A 16,094-nucleotide genomic window follows, 5' to 3' on the forward strand; every position below is an offset into this window, starting at 1 on the left:
CAATGGAAAGCCTAAGAATAACATCTTGTCGTGGTTTAAACCCAGTCAGGTAACTCGTTCACTCACACCCCCCCCCCCCCCTTCTTTCCCTCCCCCTACTCCCAGAGGGGCGGAGAGGAGAATCGAGAAGAATGCAACTCCCACAGGTTGAGATAAGAACAGTTTAGTAACTAAGGTATAACACAAATCACTATTGCTACCACCAATAATAACAATGATAAAGGAAATAACAAGGGAAGAGAATACAACACCTCAACACCAGCCGGCTGATAACTTGCGCCCCGCCCCCCCCCGAGCCCGACCAAGCTCTGACCGATACCTCCTCCAACCCCACAGTCCCCCAGCCCTTCCAGCTCACTCCCCGTTACATCCTGGGCATGACGTGCTGTGGTATGGAATACCTCTTTATCTAGCTTGGGTCAGGTGTCCTGTCTCTGCTTCCTCCTGGCTTCCCCTCCTCCCTGCCAGAGCATGAGGCTCACAAAGTCCTTGGCCAAACCAAAACATCTCTATCAGCTCTGTTCCCGAGCTGAAAGTCAAAACACTGCACTGCACCAGCTACCAAGAAGGAGAAAAATGACTGCTACTGCTGAACCCGGGACGCATCTTGAAGACAAGTTTGAAAACATTGTGAAGTCATGGATAGTATTTCTGGACAAATAAGTAACATTTTAAGAGACATTTAAATGTGCATAAAAAGGAGTATGTGATGTCTACTGTTTATGGGAATGCTTAACTAAAATAATAAAAACTTACTGTATTCAAGCTGGGATCTACCTGTGAGCTGCAGAAGATAATCCTCATTAGTATAGATTCTCTGAGCAGTGAATGAAGAACCCATGATACCTTCATGTGCTGCACCAACACATTACACACTGTGGCATTACGAAACCAATGGAGCTATCAACAAACATGACATGGGTTAACTGAAACTAGAATTTTGCATTCTTTTCTTTTAAAACAAGAGGGACACCAGGGATATTTTTTTCTATTTTATTTTATAAATCGATACCTTTATAAACATACAAATAAACCAAATATATTATATTTGTGTTGAAATATCATTTCAAGGTTTTACACTACAGACTATTTTCAGTTTAGAGCTGAGTTTAGGAAATATGTAAAACTCAAAACACTGTAATTCCAAAAACATATCACCTTGATTTTTTCTATCTTATTCTGTAAAGAACACTATCAAAATTAAAATTAGACCCTTAGACAGAAAGAAAGAAAAGTAAACAAATCACCAGGTAGAATATGAAATTAATTTGTAAAGAGTCTGAACACCTTTGTTTAAACCATATTTAAAGTTACAAATCGTTATTTCTTTTGATCAGGGAAACTTCCAATTAAATGTTTGACTGTTGTTCAACACAATACTTTGATTTTAAGCAAAACATTATATTTCACCGCAGATAATCAAAGTGCAGGGATGAAAGCAATGTTACTAGCTCTCATGGGAATAAAATTGTTTACTGAATCAGGGTCTTTATAGCTGGACTCTCTTCCCATTAAAACACAGAAGATCAGCGATGAACTGTGAAAGACCAAGGAATCCACACTAGAAACTTTCAAAAATGTTAATGAAATTAATATTATTATACTGAACTTAAAATCAAATCTACCAAATACCAATGGTTCTGCCCTCTCCTGAACACACTTTAGTGTGCCAACTCTCCTCAACCACTTCTTTTTTCACAGAAATTCCCTTGTTGCCATTCACACAAAAGAATGCATCTTATGATAGAATCATAGAATAGTTTGGGTTGGAAGGGACCTTAAAAGGTCATCTAGTCCAACCCCTCTTTAATGAACAGGGAAATAAATCTTCATTGCTACTAGTTCCAATTAATCTCTGGCAATGCCAAGTTTACAAGTTTATTCTGAATTCAGAACTCAGCTGATTAGAAATCAGACTCAACAATTCAGAACCACCGGCAAAAATCACTTTAGAAGATAAATAAGTGACAACTTCACACAACATAGCATTATAGTTTTTGCAATTTGGACACCTTGGGCTCAATATTCTTGCTGTTTACACTAAAACAAATCAGTGCGGACTCCACAAAGTTACTCAGGTGTGTAACTCTTCTGGACAAGACGTAAAACCTTTCAATACTCTTTCCCATCATGACCTACAGAGCTGGTAACCAAATGACAGCATCCCATACATCCCATAACTTCCTGGCAAGAGTATGAAAAAAAACAACAAAAAATTGTGTGTTAAACAAACAAATTAGTAACATTTGCCACTACTATCCAGCTAACGACTAACAAGGAACAGTAGTAGTGAGCACTGTAGTGACATTTAAAGAAAATGTCTAATAGTTACAGTAGTAGGCTTCAAAGGCAGAGGACTGAGAGACCCCCTACAATGAAAACATTGTTAGTAATCCAACTGATTTCCAGATATCTTCCAATATATTCTGCAAATAGCCTTAGAAAGTCACAACCGGTTGTAAAAATCACTTGATACAATAAACAGTTAAACTACAAACTGTATGTAACAGAGCTTTGTAAGTTAGTTCTTACTAAATAACTGGAAGGGAACTGTAGCTGTTAGAAAGCCAGTTACAAGAAAAATTGGTGCTGTTTCACAATTATTCCCATAGATTTTATCCGGCAGCACAAAACAGCTAGATGGAAGTCAGTCCAAACTGAGGTGTTTTTCTGTTTGCCCCACTCTTCCTGTTCTGTCAGACCAGCAACTGGCTGGATGTCTTTCCCCACACTAAGTCCTATTATATAATGTACCAGGTTTGGCTGCCAGACAGACTTCTGTGAGGACAGTTCCAGCACATGCCTCCTTGCGGGGCTGAAAGCAGACTCAGACCCACAGCCTCAGTCCAGAAACAATCCTGAAACGCTCTGAAGAACCAGTGTAGGCTGGAAAACTGAATGGAAGAAACACCTTTCCCCTCAAATACTACCTCTCACTTCATAGACATGAGCATAGTTAACACCATATGCTCACAAACAATCCTCCAGCCCATCAAACCTGAGAAATGCAAGATCGCATTTGGTGCTCACTTAGAGAAGAAGATCCAAGAATATCTCTGGTGAAGTCCAAGAAGTTACTCTGGCCTGAAGGCAGAACTGGAAGAGGCTTATAGTGTCCATGAACAATACTGTAATAAAGATTCTTAACTCATTTTCCTGCACAATCTTCCATTCCAGTTTCTCTGCAGTTGTCCTTGTGGACCATTATCTAGGCAATTTCTGGAGTCTGCATACATGCAGAGACCACTGTTTGCAACCAACGCCACTAGAAAATACTCTGAAAAATCACCCACTTGTCAGTTTTCCCCTGTGTCCTTGTAGCAGGCAGCTAATGAAGTTAGCAGCAGCGACCCTTAAAGTGATAATTAATAGGCTACTCATTGTTAATACATTGCTCACAGTAATTCTTCCAAGCAGAGATGACAGGGAAGGAGTGGTAAGGACTCCTCTGTTCTGTTTTGATTTGTGGGCTGTCGTTTGCTTTTTTCCTAAAGCAGATTTGAACAAAAAAGGGGCTGCTTCAGTGTTGAATGAGTTTCCATTCTCTATTGGCTTCATCTTTCCTCCTTTTCCTGCTCAGACCCAGGCTGCTTCTAGTCTGGCTGCATCAGTAGGCTTGCTGCAGCAAGCTCACGGTGGTCCCTTTCCAGCAGCGGCTTCGGGTGGATGCTCCAGGGAGCCTGAGGAGGGTCCTTTTCTGCTCCCATGGTTTGATATGATTTCTCACCAACAGGAACCTCTTGGTGACAACCTTGTTCTTTCTCCTCTTCTGCCAAAGTCTCCGCTGCTTTGTTATATGTTATAGGCTGTTCTTCCACTGGAGAAAATGCGTATGTATTACTGAAAGCCATTTGAGAAGCTCCACAACAACTAAGCTAAAAAAAAGCTAATAACAGCTTTGAAAGAGGAAATCTATGAAAGGAAACACAGGATAGTATTCCGACAATTACAAAACCAATTCATGTCAAAAGAACAAAAAACCAGGCAAAGTCAAGATCTTACACAAGATTTTCAGAAATGCCCTGCACAAATTTCATGTTTAAATGTTTTAATACCTAAGAACAGGAAAAAGCATGCCTGTCACAAGAGGACTTACCTGCCTGGCAAAATTAAAGCCACTGCTCCAAAGTCTGAAGATCTTAGAATTATTCACTGGTATGGTGTAAGAACTTTCTTTAACATGTTAGAAAAGGCATCAGATTCTTTATTAGTCTTGAGTCTAACATGATTGAAACACTTTTCTAATTTTCAGTTAGGAAAAAAATTGGACACCTGTCATGAGAAATTCCTGTTCCAATAGCTGCATCTGATAAAACTATAAATGAAAACAGAGCTTCCTAACGGGAAACATCAGGCTTCCTTCACTGGACAATACAGTTCTACACATTCACAATATTAGCCCAACCAAGTAAATGTGAGGCATATTTTCTACTGATGAATAAAGTGACTTCTAAGGATGAGCAATTTTAAATATCTTGCAAGATGCCTGTCCATTTGAGTATCCTCGAACTTTTACCTTTGCATGTTTTTAAGTGACTGATACAAACCAGGTTCTCTAGTTCCTGACTTCTGTAGCTGGGAAGTATATGTGGTAAATAAGACACATGTTTAAGGATATCAGTCTTCATTTGTTCTCATGATCTGAGCAATTAGGAGATTCAGTTGCCATCTATAAGGCAGCATTTCCTAAAACTCAGGGTGGTCCAGCAGGTAACCTGTGGACCATGGAAGTCTGTTGTGTGCCTTTGTGCTGCCTGGTGCCTTTGCACCAGGGATGGGTGACACATCTCTGTTATTCATCTCACCCTTGTTTAAACACCAAACAATGCCTAAGCAGACAAACATCTCGTTTAACACAAAAAGCAAAAATGTAGTTGCTGCTGCAGGGCAAAAGGTTTCTGGGCAGACCTGTATTCTTCACACCATCTCAGTAATCCTGCCTGAATGAATAAGGACTATCAAAGTATGTCATTCCACAGATGTACGTCAGTATGATGGGCACAACTTGCTATGAAGCAAACCTGTGAAGTCCTGTATAAGTGCAAAAATATATTATTACTATCCCTAGAAGCATCTGGCATCTTATGAGTGTGAAAGCACTGTTGTAATTTCTCATGAATAATCTGCAAAATGAAGGATTGAATGGCCTCTTCACAGCAATATAAACATGGTTTCTGCTGTGCACAGCAGCTTTAAACAGGCTAGAAATATAGTTTTGATTTTGCTGTCTCTTCTATCAGTCCCTGCTCCTGCTGGTACTAAGTTGAAGAGAGATCTAATAAGGAAGGAAATCCTACTCACCATATTCTGAAGGACAGGCAGGATGAGGATCTGCTGTCTCACACTCAATTAGATCAACCGCTTTAGTCTCCAGAGAACTGTTACACTCCTTAACAACCGCAAACTGCAAATGCATACAATATGCACAAAATACAGAGCCTAAATAATATAAAATGAACTGGTTTTCTGAAACCCAAGAGGCAAACTAGAAGGTCCACACACTAACCACAGCAGGGGGAAAAAGGTCACCCTGGCTTTTGGAATGACCCTTCCCCTGCAGATAATTAAACATTTGAGTTGATGACAGACCCAGTCTTTCTTTGGGAAGTACACAGTCGCAGTCTAGTGAAGAGAACAACCCACTTTCTTGCCTTGCAAATCAACCTTTCCAGAAGCAAGAGCAAAAGTTCATGAAAACCAACCCTCTCCATAGTACTGAGGACTGCTTTTAATGTGTTAGAGACCTGCAATCAGACAGCAAGAAACCCCGTCAGGCACAGGGAAGAAAACGCTTTCTGGTGCTCGGCACCACCTAGGGGGTGCGATGCCATCACCCAATGGTGACAGTGGAAGCGATGCCTCAGAAGCAGAAGATGGGACCCTCTGGGGGATCAGGCTGAAGAGACCAGGAGGAAAACAGAAAAAACTCAGAGGCAGAGGAAAGAAATGTGAGGCACTGTGCTGAAATAGTATAGAGGGGAAAAGGCGATGTTGAAAGAGCAGAGACATGGAAGAACAGAAAGCATCTGTAAATAAGATGTTCCAGCAGAAGGACTGACAGATTCAGAGGTCCAGGTGGGTAATTGGTGGATTTATGTGGATAGATCACAGAGGCAGCAGGTGTGACTACTTAGGCTTCAGTTCATTTACATAAAACCTGTAGTCTTACAGCTGCTAACCCACATGTGACAGACCCTGGGAGGAGATTCAGCTACACACAGTTCTGCAAAATATCTTTGCCTATGCAAAACAGAACACTTGCTGGGTGAAACGTCTCAGAACAGCAATAAAATTCAAACAAGTGCAGAAGTTTACCAAGAATTACATCTCTGTAAGACAAACCTAGCCTGGCTTATGGAACTCTAATATGAATGTGAAAAAATACCCAGGGATACCCTTAGCTAAACGTAGTCTCATCTGAAAGGAGTAAAGGAAAAAGTGAATGACACTTGGACAATTTATAGGTATAGTTTCAGTGTCGCAATACCTAGCATTTGATATGTGTAATAGCATAAAAGCTCGTTACCCACTACATGAGCCTAGATGGGCAAGAACAAGGAAGTCTTTGCACCCCCTCACCCCAGCCTCACAAATGAGCAGTAGCACTGTGGGCTACAGAATGAGTGAGTTGCATGAGCTTTTTAAAGTCACACACCATCCAGTCCCCGTACAAAGTCCTTCATTAGGATTATTGATGCTGGGTAAATCAACAGCACCCAAAAACCTATTTCAGTGCCTTAAAAGTTGAGGAGCTATAGAGTTTTCTATCCCTGATGTAGTATAATCTCCTTTTTATACATAAAGCCCCCCAGTAATGCATTTGAAATGAACAGTAGAAATGGATAACTTCCTGCTGCTTTTTGGCAACTCAACAGTTTCTATTCTTAGCGCATGCATGTGTGAAGTCCCAGTGAACTTAACACTCAATGGCTACATCAGCACAGAGAAAATCACATTCATGAAACCCCAGGAATCCATTACTGTGTAAGCAGCAGCAATTAGCAAAGGGTTGGTGGTTTCTTCTGCCATCCTGCAACAAGCCATTTGCAATAAATTACATCATTAATGTATTTAATGTCTCCCAGTGCAAGAATTCATGGTGAAATTTAACACAAGTGTGTAAGAGATGAATAAGTTGGATTTTTGTTGATTCAGTCCATTGCTTAGCTGCTTAATTACTCCTATGTTCAGCAAAAATGTCATTGACCACTATTATTAACTGGGAGGACAACAGCAGGTGGGACAGAGCTGATGTTCTGCAGGCCTCCTAGAGCAGAGCTCCTAGGCAACAAGCTGTTCTCATTCCCAACAAATGTTTCTGATTTTCCTAGTCTCAGACATTTTGTAAACTGTGCTTTTTGTCTCTGCTGTGAACGAATGATGGCATTGCCACAATTCAGCACATTTGCTGACTAATACTTGGAGGAGCTCTGTTGGTAGTAAAAGGTCCACAAGAGCATGCTGTTGACCAGCTAAGGAGCAATATATCCTAACCAGGGTCAAGTAAATTCAGCACGCTCAATATGTGTTTGATAGTTTGTTTCAGGGCCTATGCACTAACAAATCCTGCCAGGCAATCTAAACCATGGGCGTTGAAGAGTCCATGGTGCTTAGCTAATGTGATGCTACCTGAATAAGTATGGTGATACCTGCATTATAGCAGCTTATTCAGAGCTGAATGATATGTGTGTGCAGACAAGCTCTCAGGGTAAGTCATGCCTTTCTGAGAAAGGAGTCTCAGACACGGCGCAGATGCCAGGTACATCACTTTTGCACATTTCAATTGCAGTCCACCCAGTAGTGTAATTTCATTTTAATACCAGTGAGAATCAGGTCCTTAGATCAGATCTGATGGGGCCAAATTCTCTGATGCAACTTCAAAAACAACGACAGAAACAGGCCAGTACAAACAGATCATGATGGCAATTCTATCTACACCAGTGCAAAATTAGTATTTTATATTCCCTTCCAAATTGCCCAATAACATTCTGGTTGTTTCTCTTTACAAGGTAGTAGCCTCTAATACAAAAACATCTAATTTCATCAGCCCCCAAAATAAAGTTCAACATCTCGTGGAGCACATACTTGACTTCCAAGAAGCCTTTTTTACAGAGGGCATGCTTTCCTGTGAAAATAACTCTGTGATATGCCATGTCATCACATTGCCATTTCCTTAATTTAGAACACAGTTCCCCAACTGTTGTTTTCAAAGCTAACAATAACACTGGATAATGGTTGCAATACATCCAGGCAGCTGTGAACTTTGAGGGATAACAATGAGGTAAGATGAACTAGGGTTCACAGCAAAGCACTTGATGACTCTAGCAGTTATTTAATATATTTAAGATGTGAATTATTTGATGGATAATCTCAAGTGGATCCCTAACACTCTTTGATCCTTCCTGCTTCCCTCACCACCCCACATTAATATAGTTACCCGAGACTTGTTGCTAGTAGGTGTCACGTTCTCATTGTCAGCACGGCTGCTGGCTTCTCTTATCGCTTCTGCATAGAGATTCTTCCTATACAAGTTTTGACTTCTGCAACAGAACAAAAGCTGAAACAAATTATTTTGCTTTGGGAGGAACAGATGCTGCTTCCTTTCACACATTATGCTATGGGTATTTACAGAAGGGGCATATAATTCGTTTTCTTTCATTGGTTTGGAAGGGTGTATTACTGTCAATTACTGCACAGTGGTTAAAACAAGCAGCTTGTCAGAAACAGAAGTCAGTAAGAAGTGAACAAATGTTTGCTGTAATGTGCCATCTGTAAAGGGTCATTTATTAGAAAAAAAAATTAGGCCTCATAATTTTAACTATCCCCTTCTTTTTTCTTATATTATGCTATTTTTAATATATCCCTCTTATAAAGATTTAGGTTTCAGCCCACCCAACGAACATTGTGAGTGAAGCCCAGAAATAAAAATGACTTTATTTTTGTACACCATTGATAGCTACAATTATGAAAGTCATTTCTGCCATTCATCTGCAACATTTATGAAAAAAAAAAATCAGAAATTTCTATATAATAAACGAACTGAAAGCCACAAAAACTTGGAATTTAGACATTTCCAGGAAAAAGTATGACCAACAGAATTAACTCAAGGGGAAAAAAAGCCAAGAGGACAACGTGGAATTGGAAAAGGAAACAGATAATCAGCCCTAAGTAGCTAGTTCCATACATTCAAAAAATGGTGGTTTTGCAGTTAAACAGCAATTGCTTGTAAGGCACTATTAAAAGCCCATACAGCCCCTAACTTAGAAAACATGGTCCTAAGAAAAAGAGCTCATTTACACTGGTTGAGCCTCAAGTAAGTGCATTTATACTGACTTTACATACATGTTTTTTTCTTCTCCTAGACATCAACTAATAAAATTAATGTTACACTCTTCAAATTCCAGAAATCTCAAGTTGTAAAATTCCTTTATTTGATCTATTTGAAATTAAATTTAGTAAACATGTATCTAAGAAAATAGGAATTTTTATTTTTGCATCACATTCACATACTGACTGGGAAAATACATGTGTTGCAATTACTGTATGTTGTTCCCGCCATGACAATACAATGTAAAGAAAATTTGCTTTTTGCTATAAATGAGAAAAATCTGTCTATCTCCATCATGGATTTTCTCACTAGATTCTCTACATCTTCCTATTGCCTCCAGTAAAGGATAAGACTGGGACTGCTCATATAAATATAAACAGGTGCCAGATCTGAGGATATACCCACAGAACAGACGGCTGGGAAATTAGTCCATTTTGAATTTTCCTGACACAATGGCAAGGCTGCTGTTCATGTTTTGTCACTCGGATGTGCCCATTCTGCATTGCAGCTCATAGTGCTGATGAAACTCAAGCCTGTTACTTAAGAGTCCTAAAATCCATTGCACAGATCTCACATACAGGCACAGTGTCCAGCTGGATGCCCTGCTCAAGAGGATCACTAATTCTACATCTTACTATATAGCATGCAGAGTAACAGATGCCAGATGGACTTGGCGGGCATGGGAGTCTTCATGTGCAACTGAGCACAAGCAGACAACGCAGTGAAATTTAGTTGACCAAGCATGGAGAAGAGGCCAAGAATTTCTCATTCCCAATCCTACCCTTTTCTTCATGGCCGAGGCCAATTGGGATGAAGAGATTGTTTAAAGCTGTGATTCAGTGTTGTTGGGGTCTTTTTGCTGTTGTTGGAAAAGACCTGTTTTCTTGAATCCCAAAGACAGGAAATGACATACTACATACTTGTCAGACTACATTAACCTAACATTAAGATTAACACAATGATCTTCAGCAGGTTTCAGTCATTGAGAAACTAACCCAATACTTTTATTCTTGGCCTCCAGTTCACACATTTTTCTAACTGGCAGGTGTAGATCTCCAACTTCATTTCCTCCAATTAAAATGAGATAGATAGGCATCTCTATTTTACAGGGGGAGGAGCAGGACTATTACAGACTTAACAAGCACTTTTCAAAATACAGTAGATTACGTGAAAAAGCTGCATAGCAATTTCAAATCAAATGCTGGTTTTTAGACCCCAGTTAAATAGGGATTTTTGGTCAGTGTTTTCATTTTGATCTAGTTATGCTAGTAACAGCTGCAGTACAAACTCAGTCAAGCATGTAATTGAAAACTTGTTGTTGAGATAAATAGTTATATTGATCAAAAGCATTTGGCAAGAAAGAAAGGTAAATCAGAGAGAAATGACAAAAGAGAGAGCAACAGAAGAGAAAGAATACCTTCACACCAAAAATCCAGCCACATTCTGACTATTTTTCATGACATATGTTTATATGATATATACGGGAAATAAAATAATCTCATGATTTGTCTATTCTATATGTATCATTGCATTGATTAGCTTCTGAATCCCAGGTCGTGAGAACAAACCAGTTTGAACTTAGCTTTAATTCCAGACCCATACCAGTAGTTAATAGAAAATAAGAAATTTGGCAGCTTCTTTACTTTATAGACTAAATATCCTAGGAACCGCTAAATAAGAACAGAAAAATATTGGCTTCCATATTTAACTTCTTTTGTAACTTAACTTTTTGTGCCTAGGACAGTCTAATTTTAAAATTAGCTTAAACAACAAACAAAACCCCTGCACATGAAGGGCAGGCAGAGAAGAGTTTCAGAACAGCCCTGTGGAGAAAGGCTTGGGGGTGCTGGTCTATGAGAAAATGAACATGAGCCGGCTTCAGTGTGCGCTTGCAGCCCAGAAAGCCAACCGTATCCTGGGCTGCATCGAAAGGAGCGTGACCAGCAGGTCGAAGGAGGTGATCCTGCCCCTCTACTCTGCTCTTGTGAGACCTCACCTGGAGTATTGTGTGCAGTTCTGGTGTCCTCAATATAAAAAGGACATGGAACTGTTGGAACAAGTCCAGAGGAGGACACGAGGATGAAGACAGGCTGAGGAAGTTGGGGCTGTTCAGCCTGGAGAAGAGAAGGCTGCATGGAGGCCTCATAGCAGCCTTCCAGGGCCTGAAGGGGGCCTATAAGGATGTTGGGGAGGGACTCTTCATTGGGAGCTGTAGTGACAGGACAAGGGGTAACGGGTTAAAACTTAAACAGGGGAAGTTTAGACTGGATATAAGAAGTTAATTCTTTCCTGTTAGGGTGGTGAGGCACTGAAATGGGTTGCCCAGGGAGGTTGTGAATGCTCCATCCCTGGCAGTGTTCAAGGCCAGGTTGAACGAGGCCTTGGGTGAGATGGTTTAGTGTGAGGTGTCCCTGCCCATGGCAGGGGGGTTGGAACTAGATGATCTTAAGGTCCTTTCCAGCCCTAACAATTCTATGATTCTATGATTCAGTAGAAGACTCTTGATTTGGCTGCTGTCTGGCTTTTTATTTGTTTACTTGAAAATATAAATATGCATTTAAACAAGAGCTTCTAAGAACAGTTATTTGCCAAGGTCATGGCCAAAAGACTCTAACTTATTAAATGCTGAGTACTTTCCAGTCTAAGGGACATGGATGACATTTAATTTAACATGAGACTGGGTTCTCAAATAGTGACTGCAGGGGTTCTTTTTTGCCATTAAAAGAATCCCAAACCTGCACAATTCATTACAGCCATGGAAAATGTCAGGGAGTACTTTTACAACAGATGTGCTTTAGGCTCACAACCCTGATTTTATTCTTTCTACTGCAAGGAAAACTACTTTCACGTTCATTGCTGGAGGCATCACGTGGAAGCTTGGTATTGGAAGGTTAGTATGCTGCTTTTCTCTATGGCAAGGACAATTTCTGGTGTAACACTACACTGAAAAGGAAGCAAAACAAAACTAGCAGGATAGCTAGCAGAGAAGAGCCAAACCCTGCCATGACAATTCCAGACATCTAGAGCTCTTAAGGGAAATCAAACAAGAAGTAAATAGCATGCTCCTGAATTCTCTCATCAATACAAATTACTCCTTCTCTTCAAACCTAATAAGATCTGTTCTTCTTCTCCCCAGACATGTCACTCACTAACACCAGTGTGAGTATTGTAGGCAAGATATATGCCAGATCTTTCTGCATTATTCATAGATCCAATTATTGACAAGCAAAAGAGTAGGATGATATGGCGATTTCCACCAGCTGAGGAGCAGCTCACGTTCTTCACCACGAGCCCCCTGTGAAACTCAGCAGCACCTCAGTCCCTGTGGCACACATTCACGGCATGTTTGGAAGCACTACCTGTAGCAGTAGGCAGCCAGGAAGCCCAGCAGGAGCAGGAGGACCAGCCCTGTTATGCACACGGTGATGGTGATATTCCGCATCTTCACCCGCTCGGCATGCTGCTGCTCCCACCACTCCAGGTCGCTGAACTGGCACCGCTCCCCAACATAACCTGTCACACAGCTGCCAAAGGGAAGTAAGCAGGCTTTGTAACTGGTGGCAGATGAAAAAACGCAGATCATCACTTCAGTCACTTTGTGTATTGATTTAGCATCGGCAACCATTAGAGAAATGCCTGGTTGAATTTAGTAGTAGTGAAGACTAAATCACTTTAAAAGAATGGCTGTCAAAACCTGTAGAATTCGATGTTAAAAGACTTCTTTTAATGCAATGTTATTGAATCACCTATAGAATTATACAGAGAGATTATAATTTTCAGATTGCAATAGGTAAATAGTAGAAGAAAATAACTAGTGATTAGTGTTTCCCTAAGTTTTTTCCATTTATCTGTTTCCAGCAGCAGTCCTGTCACTACAGTCCCTAATGAAGAGTCCCTCCCCAACATCCCTCACCCTCATGGCCTTGGGTGAGATGGTTTAAGTGTGAGGTGTCCCTGCCCATGGCAGGGAGGTTGGAACTAGATGATCTTAAGGTCCTTTCCAACCCTAACTATTCTATAATTCTATGATTCTCTGCAAAATAAGCTCAAATCCTTCTCCCAATTATCAGTGTAGTTTTATTCAAGTCGAAAGAGTAAATCAAATGAGCAAAAGAAGCAGGATTTGACCTGCAGCAACTTTTACCTAATGTTCTGAAACACTGTATCAGCATTCATTATTAAATCAGGCACAAGCACTCATTCTGCCGCAAGTCAGAATACATATATGTTGGAAGGCAGAAAAATGATAATTTTTTTAATGTAAGATCACAATAAATTCCAAAAAAAATAGAAGATTAGCTTGTAGTGTATGAGCTTTAATTAATTAAAATACAAATCACATTTGGTATGTGATTTTTGGTGGGTAACATTTCTCCATGACTTCTTTTTAGTATTTAACCTACTACAGCCTACGTGAATGAATGCTGCCATCTAGTGAGAATTCAGCATTGCGAGAATTCAGCAAGGTCCGCACGCAAATCCCGTCTCTCAAGATGGCTAAACACGACTGCTCCTTAGCTTTTTACAGGGCTTGCATTTCCACGGCTAAGGAATACATACATTTAGAGTCTTATTATGCACTAACACGTAGCAAATAAAAGAAGAGAGATGTGATCCAGTTTGAAAGTTCTGCAGTTTAGTCTCTTTAGCTTCAGTAGGAGAAACTCAATGAGGAGTGAAAAGTTTTCAATTCCTCTAAAATTGACACTAAAAATCTCTAGCAAATACCAGAGACGACCCTGAGTCCATCTCCTGTAATGACTTTCCCCAAGGGTTTTGCTGAGTTTAGGAATCCACAGCAAAATACACCCACTTCATTCCCATGTATGTACACAAAATCATAACATTCTTTTCATATTCCTGCTGGTACAGAGTTCTGTAGGTAGGGGAGACCAATTATATTTAAAAATAAGGAAGACTAGGATTTGCAGTGCCTGCAGGAATTGCCTGGTACAGAGGTTCCTGCACTGCAGTACAAGGAAGATCAGGGGGAACGGTGGATCAGAGAAACACATCAGCAACAGTTTGCTCTCCTTACTCCAGGGTTATACAAGGGCCATTCAAGTTTCTGAGACACAGAGGGAGATTCTCCTATAATCAAACAGTATTCATCCCCTGCACAGGTCCTCGCTAACCAGGTGAGACCCCAGGGGAGGGGACAGGCATTGGATTTGTCCCACTGTAATTACTTTTATGCTTGATTTTAAAGAAAGATATAGCACAGAGTCAAATACAATCAAGTTACACAATTAAACACCAGCCCTAATGGTTTTGAAGAAATGATTACCCCATGACACTTTGCTGTCACACTGACCAGGCCAAGGGTGACTTCTGAAGATATGAGATTCTGTTTGCTTTTACCAGTAACTGCATTTGGGGAAGAACGAATGAGGCTTCACAAAAATATTGACAGGAGGAAGGAGGTCTCATTTTTGAAGTCTTATTGCTACTCTCCTTGTTCTTAAGAGGACCATCATGTGGTACCTTTTCTGCCAGGAACCAAGACTCTTCAAACTGTAAGGGAAGATGTTGACACCAGACTTTTCCTCTCTGGTCCCAGTTAGAGAAGACAAGACAGAGTCTCAAAGGTCCTTTTCCATCCCAGTGACTGCTGGGATGAACAGCTGGATGAACACATGAGCAGCAGGGCCAACAAGGAGGTATAAGTCATCATTACACAGGAGAGAGAGCAATCACCTCATTCATAAAGTCATGAGCTCTAAGTCATTTCACAACTTATCTCACATTTCCAAAGCAAAGAATCGAGTGCTTAGGGGACAAATCCAATCCTATTATTAATATTGCAATGAGTGCGAATGGATTGATCATTAACAGAAAAGAGCAGAGTCTGATGATAATTCCTACCATGAGTGATGAACAGGTAATTTACGGACAAACACTTCACTCTCTGCACTCAACTGAGCCCTAACAGTATCATTCATCAGCACAGACAATACAAATTTCTGTACTTACTTGCAAGCATAGTCTTGTAGATCAGAAACATAATTGCACACTCCACCATGGAGACAGTATGACTCGTATGAAGGAGGGCATCCTACAATATCACCTTGCATGGGGACTGTAGAATATTCATTGCTGACATCAGTGGGGGTGAAAGTAGCTTCTGAAACACAGGATTTCACAAGTGTATCTCAAACTTTTGGCAGCATCTTATGAAAGAGTTCCAGAACTTTAAGGAAAGTAGGCAAAAATCTCTAATTTTGATCAATCACTTGTGTTTTACTCCTTTGCTTATGTTGTTTATCGAATTTAATCATGCAGAACTTAAGATCAAAATACTAAATATGCTTGATTCTAGATTTGCAATGAAAGACTTATAGAGGTTGGCTGCATTCTGTCTAAGATGTGTGAGTACAGCTCTGAGGAAAAACTTCGCTGACTGTCTAGTTAGTTAGGCTCAAATGATATTTAAGGTGCAGCTTTAGGGTATGGTAAATCTTTACCATGCACAAAGTACCAGAGTCATATGTACAGGTGAAGGGTGACTGTATTTCACACATTTGGATCTTAGACTAAGAAGCTTCCACATGCAACTTGATCTCATGCAAATTATTTCTACTCTGCTGCCATCCACTTGATTACATCTGTGTGTGACTGCAGATTACATTTTTTATAGTTTCAAGCTCAGGTACAGATAACAGCATTACTGGGGAAGCAGGGTACTCTAGTGACCCAATTTTGAACCACTCAGTGTCATTTATATAGATATCTAGACTAACTAGTTTTAAAGGTAGCTCTAAATCTT

At 40.3% G+C, this 16,094-nt stretch overlaps 1 protein-coding gene across 6 annotated transcripts in view; it reads right to left on the reverse strand.

Moving 5' to 3' along the window:
• Positions 1-3,315: 3,315 nt before the first annotated feature.
• EGF (epidermal growth factor) overlaps positions 3,316-16,094 on the reverse strand; it is a 59,304-nt gene continuing 46,525 nt past the window's right edge. For 2 of the 6 annotated variants that reach the window (XM_057404541.1, XM_057404540.1), the window contains 5 exons: positions 15,302-15,452; positions 12,688-12,852; positions 8,438-8,540; positions 5,302-5,404; positions 3,316-3,817 (listed from right to left, as the gene is read on the reverse strand). In XM_057404541.1, coding sequence (XP_057260524.1) covers positions 3,594-3,817; positions 5,302-5,404; positions 8,438-8,540; positions 12,688-12,852; positions 15,302-15,452 — 746 coding nt within the window. In that variant the 3' untranslated portion in view covers positions 3,316-3,593. Of the gene's footprint in view, positions 3,818-5,301; positions 5,405-8,350; positions 8,558-12,687; positions 12,853-15,301; positions 15,453-16,094 lie in introns of those variants that run through there. The other 4 variants (XM_057404542.1, XR_008971583.1, XR_008971582.1 and 1 more) reach the window with 4 other exon arrangements.

This window comes from Pezoporus wallicus, unplaced genomic scaffold, assembly GCF_028554395.1.
Source record: "Pezoporus wallicus isolate ANWC-B61680 ecotype Strahan unplaced genomic scaffold, APGP_CSIRO_Pwel_v1 contig_1583, whole genome shotgun sequence".
Taxonomy (NCBI): domain Eukaryota; kingdom Metazoa; phylum Chordata; class Aves; order Psittaciformes; family Psittacidae; genus Pezoporus; species Pezoporus wallicus.